This window comes from Pseudophryne corroboree, chromosome 5 (genome assembly GCF_028390025.1).
Source record: "Pseudophryne corroboree isolate aPseCor3 chromosome 5, aPseCor3.hap2, whole genome shotgun sequence".
NCBI classification, from domain to species: domain Eukaryota; kingdom Metazoa; phylum Chordata; class Amphibia; order Anura; family Myobatrachidae; genus Pseudophryne; species Pseudophryne corroboree.
Genome location: NC_086448.1, coordinates 404,045,152 through 404,057,789, shown reverse-complemented (window position 1 = coordinate 404,057,789; position 12,638 = coordinate 404,045,152). Strand labels below are relative to the sequence as shown.

Below are 12,638 nucleotides of genomic sequence, written 5' to 3'. Positions count from 1 at the left end.
TTCCCGCCCTGGAGCTGCTTCCTTCTCCCTCACTCCCGCTCTGCAGCCATTACAGATAGAGCCTTGCTGTTCCTGGGATTGCTGGGGCAAATCCTCCTCAGTGCTGTTCTTCCTACAGGACACTTGAGTATTCTACCTGTCACTGCGACTGTGTTAGTTAAGAGAGAGTGCATACTGTCAGGGTTGTGTTGTACAAACACCCTGTGATATACATCCAGTGCCTACTGCGTTTGTTATATCTATTGTCATCACATATACCCATACTGAGTATTACTTTGTATTGCTAGTCCAGTGCAGTTTATGGTACATAATTTCTGCATGGTACGTGAGTGACTATATACGTGTGTATGTAGCTGCTGCGTGGTTGCCTTATTGCAGGGTATTTCACTCAGCGTGCTATTCCTATATTTCTATACCTGTGGGGGCCAAGTGTTTCAGGTTTTCTCTAATGATAATATAGGATTGTTTCACAAGATATACTACTGGAGTATCTTTACTTGTGAATTATAGTCACCATATGTTTTATTCCTATTGAACCCTCGGTCTGTGCCAGCTTCAGCTGTTTCTCTGAGAGTTCTTATTAGGTATAGTGCCGCTACAAAAAAAATAATAATTTTGTACCGGGTTGCCCATTACTGTGCGCATTATTATGTCTGCTACTCGTGGCAACGACGTTGGGGCCTCTCCCACACTGCTGAGAGTTCAGGCTCAGGGGCTTCCTTGCCCCCCAGTTGGTCGGTAGCATTCGGGGCATCGCAAGAACCACCTTGGGCTACATTTTCCACAATGTTAAACATGCTTGTAACTAAATTGACGCCCCCTGTAGGACCACCTTTGCCGCTACCACAGATTATGGTCCCCGCTGTGAACCCGCTATGGGCGGATCAGCTTTGCACTCAATTACAGCATTTGAACCGATCCATGTCCAAATCTAAGGGTCACTCTCGCCCGCATAAGACTAAGTCGTCTTCTAAAAGGGCCATTACCTCCTCCCGATCCGCGGCCTTAACTGACACGTCCTATGAGGAGGACGGTGCTTATACTGACCCCTCTGACACTGATGTTTCAGATGGGGAGGGGTAATCGTCCGTGGATGTCTCGGATTTGACTGAGGCGATACGGCTCATTCTTCAGGTGGCTTATGATTCTGAGCCTGAGACTATCTCCAAGAAACCTGATAGGCTTAAGCGTAAGAAGGTGGTTAAGCAGGTTCTACCCTACTCTAAACACCTGATTGACATACGGCAGGAATCCTGGGAAAATCCAGGGACAAAGTTTACACCGAATAAGAGACTGTTGGCTTGCTATCCTCTTTCTGCGGAGGTGTGTAAAAATTGGGAAACCCCTCTGCCTGTAGATTCTCATGTGGAGTGTATGGTTGTTTCCTCTGCCCTGCCAGTAGCTACCGTCACCTCTCTGAAGGAATTGACGAATCGTCGGGCGGAGGGCTGTTTAAAACCGATTTATACCCTTTCTGGTGCTATACAAAGGCTAGCTATTGCAGCGACTTGGGCTGCGGAAGCTGTTGAAGCGTGGGCTCAGTAACTCGAGGCGGACCTGCCTTCTGATGCTTCTGAGCATGCTCGACAATGTCTCTCATATATTGGCACGGCTTCTCTGTACCTTAAGGAGGCGGCCTCCGATGCCGGGGCGCTCACGGCCAAGGCAGCTACTGCGTCTGTTTTGGCCAGACGTATCCTTTGGTTGAGATCCTGGTCGGTGAATTTGGATTCCAGAAAAACCCTGGAGCTACTTCCTTTCAAGGGAGACATTCTCTTTGGAGAAGACCTCAATAAGATTGTGGCTGATCTGGCTAATGCTAAAACAGCTTGCCTACCTAGTACGGCTCCTTCAGCACAGAAGTCTAAAAGTTCTTTTCCTCGGCCCTTTTGTACTCCAGGTAAAGCAAAAGGTCAGGCGTACCCAAAGCAAGCCCAGACCGAAGCGTGCTTGGGCCGCCTGTCAGCCAGCTTCAAAAACTGATAAGCCGACCGCATGACGGGGCGGGCCTCCCTCTGGGGGATCCCAGGGTGGGGGGCTGACTTCTAGGTTTTACCGAGGAATGGTTGAAGACCACTTCGGATATCTGGGTGAAGGAAGTCGTTGCTCGAGGTTACGCCATACCCTTCAAGAATCGCCCCCCTCATCAATTTTGCCTAACAAATGTGCCTCTGGATCCGGCAAAAGCAAACACGTTGCACTCTGTGGTACATTCCCTTCTGTCTACAGGAGTGGTGATACAGGTGCCTCTGACTCAGAGGGGCAAGGGGTTCTATTCACCGCTGTTTCTAGTCCCGAAACCGAACGGGTCCTCTTTTCCCATTCTCAATCCTAAGTCCTTGAACAACCATGTGCGAATTTCCAAGTTCCGTATGGAAATGCTGCGCTCTATTGTCCAGGCCATGGAGCCTGGGAACTATATGGTCTCCCTGGACATACAGGATGCCTACCTACATATTCCTATTGTGGTATCTCATCAGCAGTACCTGCGGTTTGCAGTGGGTAACCTTCATTACCAATTTCGGGCATTACTTTTTGGTTTTACAACGGCTCCGCAGGTCTTCACCAAGGTTATGGCGGTCATGACGGCCACGCTACGCCGTCAAGGGGTTCGGATACTACCATACCTAGACGATTTGTTGATCCTGGCGAGTTCCCCAGAACTTCTCCTGTGTCATCTCGATTTGGCAATCCAGTGCATGCAAGCCCACATGTGGCTGATCAACTGGAAGAAATCCTCCCTGGTTCTTGCTCGGAGCATGGTCACCTGGGAGCTTTATTGGACACCCACAACCAGCGGTTGTTCCCGTCTCAGGAGAAAGTCCTGAAGCTTCAGGGCAAGATCCGATGCTTCCTATCCCGTCCGCAAGTGTCGATCCATTCGGTGATGCAAGTGCTAGGTCTCATGGTGTCTGCTTTCGTCATGGTGGAGTATGCTCAATTCCATTCTCACCCTCTGCAGAAGTTGATTCTGGCCAAGTGGGATGGCCTGCCTCACCGGATCAGGTCTCAATTGATCTCCTTGACTCCAGAGGTTCGTCTGTCACTGTGCTGGTGGCTCCAGGACCAACGGTTGTGCAGGGTTCGTCCCTTCTGGATATCGCACTGGGTCCTGCTGATGACGGATGCCCGTCTGTGAGGTTGGGGAGCAGTGTTGGAGCAACACTCCCTTCAGGGTCGGTGGACCAAGGAGGAGCCTCGCCTCCCGATCAATATTCTGGAATTGCGGGCGGTATTCAACTCATTGAACCTGGCCCAGCATTTAATACAGATCCGACCTGTTCAGGCACAGTCGGACAACGCCACCACAGGGGCTTACATAAATCATCATGGCGGCACTCGAAGCCGCTTGGCAATGAAGGAAGTATCACGGATTCTTCAATGGGCGGAACGCCATCTACCGGCCATATCGGCTATTATTCATTGCGGGAGTCCTGAATTGGGAAGCGGACTTTCTCAGTTGTCAGGACGTACACGCCGGAGAGTGGTGCCTCCATCCAGAAGTGTTTCAACTCCTAGTGGAAAAGTGGGGCCTACCAGACGTGGACCTGATGGCGTCTCGACACAATCGCAATGTTCCGGTCTTCGGAGCAAGAACAAGGGATCCTCAAGCAGCGTTCGTGGATGCGCTGGCGGTTCCATGGAACTTTCGGCTGCCATACATGTTCCCTCCGGTCTCACTCCTGCCCAGGGTAATTCGGAAGTTCAAGCAGGAAGGAGGAATTCTGCTTCTCGTAGCTCCAGCGTGGCCCAGACAGCACTAGTTCTCAGACCTCCGGGGCCTCTCGCTAGAGTGTCCCCTTCTACTTCCACAACGACCAGACCTCGTTCAGGGCCGCTGTGTCTACCAGGACTTGGCCCGACTGGCTTTGACGGCGTGGCTCTTGAAGCTTCTGTCTTGAGTCGGTCATTCAAACTATGCTGTGGGTCCGGAAACCGGCTTCTGCTTGGATTCATCATAGGGTCTGGCATTCTTACTATGTTTGGTGCGCATCTAACAATTATGACGCTTCCAAGTTTAGTACGGCCACCTCTCAGCAGAAAAAGACACCGTCTTTTCAAACTCAGTCCTTTCGTTCCCATAAGTACAGGCGGGCAAAAGGCCACTCATTTCTGCCCCGGGGCAGAGGAAGAGGAAAAAGACTGCACCAGGCAGCCTCTTCCCAGGAGCAGAAGCCCTCCTCTGCTTCTGCCAAGTCTTCAGCATGACGCTGGGGCTTTACAAGCGGACTCGGACACGGTGGGGGCCCGTCTCAAAAATTTCAACGCGCAGTGGGCTCACTCGCAAGTGGACCCCTGGATTCTGCAGGTAGTATCACAGGGGTACAAACTGGAATTCGAGACGTCTCCCCCTCGCCGGTTCCTGAAGTCTGCTCTACCAAAGTCTCCCTCCGACAGGGAGGCAGTTTTGGAAGCCATTCACAAGCTGTATTCCCAGCAGGTGATAATCAAGGTACCTCTCCTACAACAGGGAAAGGGGTATTATTCCACGCTGTTTGTGGTACCGAAGCCGGACGGCTCGGTGAGACCAATTTTAAATCTAAAATCCTTGAACACTTACATAAAGAGGTTCAAATTCAAGATGGAGTCACTCAGAGCAGTGATAGCAAACCTGGAAGAAGGGGACTATATGGTGTCTCTGGACATCAAAGATGCTTATCTCCACGTCCCAATCTACCCTTCTCACCAAGGGTACCTCAGGTTTGTAGTACAAAACTGTCATTATCAGTTTCAGACGCTGCCGTTTGGATTGTCCACGGCACCTCAGGTCTTTACCAAGGTAATGGCCGAAATGATGATTCTTCTTCGAAGAAAAGGCGTTTTAATTATCCTTTACTTGGACGATCTCCTGATAAGGGCAAGGTCCAGGGAACAGTTAGAAGTCGGAGTAGCACTATCTCAGTTAGTGTTACGTCAGCACGGGTGGATTCTAAATATTCTAAATATTCCAAAATCGCAGCTGATTCCAGCTGATTGTCTCCTGTTCCTAGTAATGATTCTGGACACAGTCCAGAAAAAGGTGTTTCTCCCAGAGGAGAAGGCCAGGGAGTTATCCGAGCTAGTCCGGAATCTCCTAAAACCAGGCCAGGTGTCAGTGCATCAGTGCACGAGGGTCCTGGGAAAAATGGTGGCTTCTTACGAAGCGATTCCATTCGGAAGATTCCATGCAAGAACGTTTCAGTGGGATCTTCTGGACAAATGGTCCGGATCGCATCTTCAGATGCATCAGCGGATAACCCTGTCGCCAAGGACAAGGGTGTCTCTTCTGTGGTGGCTGCAGAGTGCTCATCTACTAGAGGGCCGCAGATTCGGCATTCAGGATTGGATCCTGGTGACCACAGATGCCAGCCTGAGAGGCTGGGGAGCAGTCACACAGGGACAAAATTTCCAGGGCTTGTGGTCAAGCATGGAAACATCTCTTCATATAAACATTCTGGAACTAAGGGCCATTTACAATGCCCTAAGTCAAGCAAAACCCCTGCTTCAGGGTCAGGCGGTATTGATCCAATCGGACAACATCACGTCAGTCGCCCACGTAAACAGACAGGGCGGCACGAGAAGCAGGAGGGCGATGGCAGAAGCTGCAAGGATTCTTCGCTGGGCGGAGAATCATGTGATAGCACTGTCAGCAGTGTTCATTCCGGGAGTGGACAACTGGGAAGCGGACTTCCTCAGCAGACACGACCTTCACCCGGGGGAGTGGGGACTTCATCCAGAAGTCTTCCAAGAGATGGTAAACCGTTGGGAAAAACCAAAGGTGGACATGATGGCGTCCCGTCTCAACAAAAAAACTAGACAGATATTGCGCCAGGTCAAGGGACCCTCAGGCAATAGCGGTGGACGCTCTGGTAACACCATGGGTGTACCAGTCAGTGTATGTGTTCCCTCCTCTGCCTCTCATACCAAAAGTACTGAGAATCATAAAAAGGAGAGGTGTAAGAACTATACTCATGGTTCCGGATTGGCCAAGAAGGACTTGGTACCCGGAACTTCAAGAGATGCTCACGGAGGACCCGTGGCCTCTACCTCTAAGAAAGGACCTGCTCCAGCAGGGACCTTGTCTGTTCCAAGACTTACCGCGGCTGCGTTTGACGGCATGGCGGTTGAACGCCGGATCCTGAAGGAAAAAGGCATTCCAGAAGAAGTCATCCCTACCCTGATAAGGGCCAGGAAGGATGTAACCGCGAAACATTATCACCGCATTTGGCGAAAATATGTTGCGTGGTGTGAGGCCAAAGAGGCCCCTACAGAGGAATTTCAACTGGGTCGCTTCCTACATTTCCTGCAAACAGGACTGTCTATGGGCCTAAAATTAGGGTCCATTAAGGTTCAAATTTCGGCCCTGTCGATTTTCTTCCAAAAAGAACTGTCTTCAGTGCCTGAAGTCCAGACGTTTGTCAAAGGGGTACTGCATATACAGCCTCCTTTTGTGCCCCCGGTGGCACCTTGGGATCTCAATGTGGTTTTGGGGTTCCTAAAATCACATTGGTTTGAACCACTCACCACTGTGGAATTAAAATATCTCACATGGAAGGTGGTAATGCTGTTAGCCCTGGCTTCAGCCAGGCGTGTCTCAGAATTGGCGGCTTTATCTTATAAAAGCCCTTACCTGATTTTTCACACGGATAGGGCAGAATTGAGGACTCGTCCTCAATTTCTCCCAAAGGTGGTTTCAGCGTTTCACGTGAACCAGCCTATTGTGGTGCCTGCGGCTACTAGGGACTTGGAGGACTCCAAGTTACTGGACGTAGTCAGGGCCCTGAAAATATATATTTCCAGGACGGCTGGAGTCAGGAAATCTGACTCGCTGTTTATCCTGTATGCACCCAACAAGCTGGGTGCTCCTGCTTCTAAGCAGACGATTGCTCGTTGGATTTGTAGTACAATTCAGCTTGCACATTCTGTAGCAGGCCTGCCACAGCCCAAATCTGTAAAAGCCCATTCCACAAGGAAGGTGGGCTCATCTTGGGCGGCTGCCCGAGGGGTCTCGGCTTTACAACTTTGCCGAGCAGCTACTTGGTCAGGGGCAAACACGTTTGCTAAATTCTACAAATTTGATACCCTGGCTGAGGAGGACCTGGAGTTCTCTCATTCGGTGCTGCAGAGTCATCCGCACTCTCCCGCCCGTTTGGGAGCTTTGGTATAATCCCCATGGTCCTTACGGAGTCCCAGCATCCACTTAGGACGTTAGAGAAAATAAGAATTTACTTACCGATAATTCTATTTCTCATAGTCCGTAGTGGATGCTGGGCGCCCATCCCAAGTGCGGATTGTCTGCAATACTTGTATATAGTTATTGTTACAAAATTCGGGTTATTATTGTTGTGAGCCATCTTTTCAGAGGCTCCTTCGTTTATCATACTGTTAACTGGGTTCAGATCACAGGTTGTACGGTGTGATTGGTGTGGCTGGTATGAGTCTTACCCGGGATTCAATATCCTTCCTTATTATGTACGCTCGTCCGGGCACAGTATCCTAACTGAGGCTTGGAGGAGGGTCATAGGGGGAGGAGCCAGTGCACACCAGCTAGTTCAAGCTTTTACTTTTGTGCCCAGTCTCCTGCGGAGCCGCTATTCCCCATGGTCCTTACGGAGTCCCAGCATCCACTACGGACTATGAGAAATAGAATTATCGGTAAGTAAATTCTTATTTTTTTTCTCTTTCTGCAAACAGGTATGGATGTGGACCTACGCTTGGGCTCCATAAAGGTTCAGATTTCGGCCTGGTCCATTTTCTTCCAGAAACAATTGGCTACTCTCCCTGAGGTTCAGACATTCTTGAAAGGAGTACTGCACATCCAACCCCCCTTTGTGCCTCCTACGGCACCTTGAGATCTTAATATGGTGCAGCAGTTCCTGCAGTCGGATTATTTTGAACCTTTGCAGGAAGTGGACGTAAAGCTTTTTACTTGGAAGGTGGTCACACTGTTGACATTGACATCTGCAAGACAAGTGTCTGAATTGGGGGCATTGTCACACAAGAGCCCCGACTTGATTTTTCATGAGGATAGGGCTGAGCTCAGAACGCGTCACCAATTTCTTCCAAAGGTTATATCAACCAACCTATTGTGGTGCCAGTGGCTACTGACACCTCGATTACCTCAACATACTTGGATGTTTTGCGAGCTTTGAAAATATATGTGAAGCGAACTGCTCATCACAGAAAGTCGGACGCATTATTTGTCCTTTATGATCCAAACAAGATTGGGTGACCTGTTTCTAAACAGACTATTTCTCACTGGATCAGGCTTACTATACAGCATGCTTATTCTACGGCAGGATTGACGCTTCCAAAATCGTTTTAGGCCCACTCTACCCGTAAAGTAGGTTCTTCCTGGGCGGCTGACCGGGGTGTCTCGGCTCTTCAGCTTTTGCCAAGCAGCTACTTGGTCAGGGTTGAACACGTTTGCTAAGTTTTACAAGTTCGATACTTTGACCAAACTTTAGGTCCTCAGAGGCCAATCTGTTCTGCAGGAACCTCGGCATTCTCTCTCTCCCATACTGGGAGCTTTGGCACATCCCCATGGTACTAGATTGGACCCAGCATCCTCTAGGACGTAAGAGAAAATAGGATTTTATATACCTACCGGTAAATAATTTTATCGTAGTCCGTAGAGGATGCTGGGCGCCCGCCCAGCGCTTAGTTTTCCTGCAGTTATCTGGTTCAGTACAACTTTGTTGTTAGTTATGCATTGCATTATTACTAGGTAAGTAATGTTTCAGCTGTTGCTGATGTTTTTCAAGCTAGTTAGCTTGATGTGCCTTGTATGTTTGCTGGTATGAATCTCGCCACTATCTGTGTATAATCCTTATTTAAGTATTGTTTGTTCAGCCGTTGCTGAATTGTTTCACGTTGGTTAGCGTGGCTTTCCTTTTGTTATGTGTGAGCTGGTGTGAATCTGTGTATTTCCTTCTCTCGAAGTATGTCCGTCTCCTCGGGCACAGTTTCTAGACTGAGTCTGGTAGGAGAGGCATAGAGGGAGGGTCAAGCCCACACTATTAAACTCTTAAAGTGCCAGTGGCTCCGTCTATACCCCATGGTACTAAATTGGACCCCAGCATACTCTACGGACTACGAGAAACTGATTTACCGGTAGGTATATACAGATGTGTCCACTTACATCTTTGCTAATTTGCTAAATTTGGCACAACATGCAAAACATGGCTAAGCTGTTTTTCACGAGTAACGAGTGGATGGATTTTAAATTTTTTGTTTGCAATAATAGAATATGTATAAAGTAACATATTAAAGAAGCAAGTTAAGAAAAATTACAAGGCATGGCTAAATCTCTGAGTCTATAGTATGTTAAACCAAGCCATACATGGCGGGATATAGCAAAGATGTATGTGGACACATCTGTAAAATCCTATTTTCACATTAGCTCCTATTGAGACTGGGGTTAAATTAACCCAGATAAAATGAATAGTGTAGAACTTCTGTTGGATATTACAGAAAATAGCAACTCTTCATTTTAAAGCTGTTGTGGTGTTTAATGTAGCAAAAAATGTAAGTGTGGTGCAACAGTTATTCTTATGTGTGTTTGTGAAATAAAATTCCTGTACAGAGATAATTACGATGCTCATAAAAAGAAGTCCAAGATATTCTTCAATAATCATGTGGTGCATACTTGTACTTGAAAAAGCCATACTTAATGAAATGCACATCGATATTCACTGTTTTCCAGTGACACACTCCAAGACATCTGCAGGACTACTGCCTTAACATCAAGTATCCTGTTTCTACAGTACCGCACTATGGGCCTGATTCAGCATGGATTGCATGAGCAAAATCTTTCTCTAATGGGCAAAACCATGTGCAGTGCAGGTGGGGCAGATATAGCATGTGCAGAGAGAATTAGATTTAGGTGGGGTGTGTTCAAAGTGAAATCTAAATTGTAGTGTAAAAATAAAGCAGCCAGTATTTACCCTGCACAGAAACAAAATAACCCACCCAAATCTAACTCTCTCGACACGTTACACCTGCCCCACCTTCAGTGCCATTGGTTTTGCCCATTAGAGAAAGGTTTTGCTTTGCAATCCATGTTGAATTAGGCACTATATTCACTTTCTATGGGAGGAACAGGGGCAGATAACTTCATTTTGCTTTTATACTGTACATGCATGCACAAGTGTTTAAAGTACTTGTTGGAGTACTTGTACAATAAAGCTAGGGTTGTCCCCATGGTCCAGTGTTCCTAATTTGGATGAAAAATAATTGGTATTTATACTTCCATTAAATCCTTCTCCTAGACCAGTGATGGCTAACCTTGACACTCCAGCTGTTGTTGAACTACATATCCCAGCATGCCCTGCTACAGTTTTGTTATTTGGCCATGCTAAAACTGATGCAGGGCATGCTGGGATGTGTAGTTCAACAACAGCTGGAGTGTCAAGGTTAGCCATCACTGTCCTAGACTAAAAAATAGAACACTGAACTGCAGTCTTAGAATTGTCTACTGTTAGAAGTTTGCCAAAGTTTAAGGTTGAGATTATTGGAGGTTTTATTTGTTTTACTGTTATTTTTTTCTGTTTTTGGTTTTTGTTCTGATAGGTCATGGTAAGAGAATTTAATTTCTTCCAGGATGGTGATATAGAAGTGCAATTACCTCAAACTGTGTTGTGTTTCTTTCAAGTGCTAAAGTCCCATGGGATGCTCTATATCCTTATAGTCCAGTTTTCCAAAACGAATTAAAGGAAACTAACTTAAGCATAAAAATCACATTTGCTCTGTGCATAATATTAAATAAATGCATACTGCTACAACAATGAAAGACCATGGTTTTTTTGTACATCAGTTAGAAGCTTTCTAATGCTGCATTCAGACTGCAAATGCCGGATCCTACCCGGTAAGACAAACGTGTACTTACAGGGTGGGATCCGGCATTTGCACTCTGCTGCTGGCTTTCCGACCCGGCAATATACCGGGTCGGTTGCCATAACAACGGAGCGCGCAGCAGCAGCAGGGGCGGGGGTGGAGGCGGTGTCGGGAGATGAGCTCATCTCCAGCGCCGCCTCTCCCTATCTTGTGAATGGGAACCGTGTCGCATCGACACGGCTCCCATTCACACCGCACCTGACCCGGTAATCAACCCGGGTAAAACCCTTCTTTTTTACCGGGTTGATTTACCGGGTCAGGCGACCCGCTAAATCGGCCAGTGTGCTTTCACATCGCACACTGACCCGGTTCGACACGGCAATATGCCGTGTCGGTACCGGGTTATTTGTGCGATGTGAAAGGGGTATAATTCAACTAAACCCAGGCTTTAATGTATGGGGAAGCAGTTAAATTACAGCCAAATCCCAATGGTCACAATTCCGTTGCCGGAATCCTGATGGGGTGAAATGCCACCACTGGAATACTGGCGACACAGGCTATTCTCCCTCTGTGGGTGTCTACAACATCCATAGAAGGAGAATGTCACCTGTGGTGAGCACAGCGAGTGAGCACAGCGAACCCACATGGGGCCTTTTAGCACTCGCCCCATTGCCGGTATTCAGGTTGATGGGATCCCGCTGTCGGGTTCAAGACAGCCGACATCCCTTCCACCGGCAAATCCTAATGTCTGAAAGGGTGAAGTAGTGTATGCCGGCGACCAGCATACCGACAGCGTGGCGAGTGCAAATTAGCCCCTTGCGGGCTCGCTGCGCTCACCACTCTGCGAGCACGGTGGCGCGCCACGCTATCTATTCTCCCTCCAGGGGGGTCGTGGACCCCCAAGAGGGAGAAAGTGTTGGTATGCCGGCTGCCGGGAATCCGGCGGCGGTATACTGTGTGCCGGGATCCCGACAGCTGGCAAACTGAAGACCACCCGTCTGAAATAGTCTATTTGGTCTGTACTGATACAAATGAGATGCCAGAATGTGCTGTAGGTTACATGTAGAATAATTACATGTTAGTGGTAAGGTAAAATAGAAGTATATAGGTCCTCATAATTTATGCAACTTAATGTATCATCTTTTTCTTGATTATTTTGTAGTGAATGTTATCGTCGAATTGAGCACTTGAGGAACCGCAAGAATGTGTTACGTGATACATTGATAGAAGCAATGAGATCCAAAAGCGAAGAGGAGGAAGATATTGCTGATAAAGATTATGGGGAAATGTTCCCAATGCTTTCACAGAACTGGCGTGAAAAAGGAGCTTTTCTTTAACCTACCTGTTTGTTGTATAATTGTGAAAACTATATATATTTAAAATAAATTTGTAATTGTTGAATCTGTACATAGAATTTTTGGGGGAGAATTGAACTCCTTGGGACTGTGTATGAACTATAGAGACTAGAGAGAAAAAAAAAAGAATTTTTGATCATTTTGACATTACGCAAAAAGTACGGGATGAATTTGGATTGCATTTTCACTTACAGGTTGAGTATCCCATATCCAAATATTCCGAAATACGGACTTTTTTGAATGAGACTGAGATAGTGAAACCTTTGTTTTTTGATGGCTCAATGGACACAAACTTTGTTTAATACACAAAGTTATTAAAAATATTGTATTAAATGACCTTCAGGCTGTTTGTATAAGGTGTAAATGAAACATAAATGAATTGTGTGAATGTACACACACTTTGTTTAATGGACAAAGTTATAAAAAATATTGGATAAAATGACCTTCAGGCTGTGTGTATAAGGTGTA

The 12,638-nt window shown here is 47.2% G+C and overlaps 1 protein-coding gene across 2 annotated transcripts in view; it reads left to right on the top strand.

Moving 5' to 3' along the window:
* ZNF830 (zinc finger protein 830) overlaps window positions 1–12,216 on the top strand; it is a 545,853-nt gene extending 533,637 nt beyond the window's left edge. The window contains exon 10 of one of the 2 annotated variants that reach the window (XM_063922745.1): window positions 11,978–12,216. In XM_063922745.1, the coding sequence (XP_063778815.1) occupies window positions 11,978–12,152 (175 nt within the window). In that variant the 3' untranslated portion in view covers window positions 12,153–12,216. The remainder of the gene's footprint in view (window positions 1–11,977) is intronic. The other variant, XM_063922746.1, reaches the window with a different exon arrangement.
* Window positions 12,217–12,638: the final 422 nt, after the last annotated feature.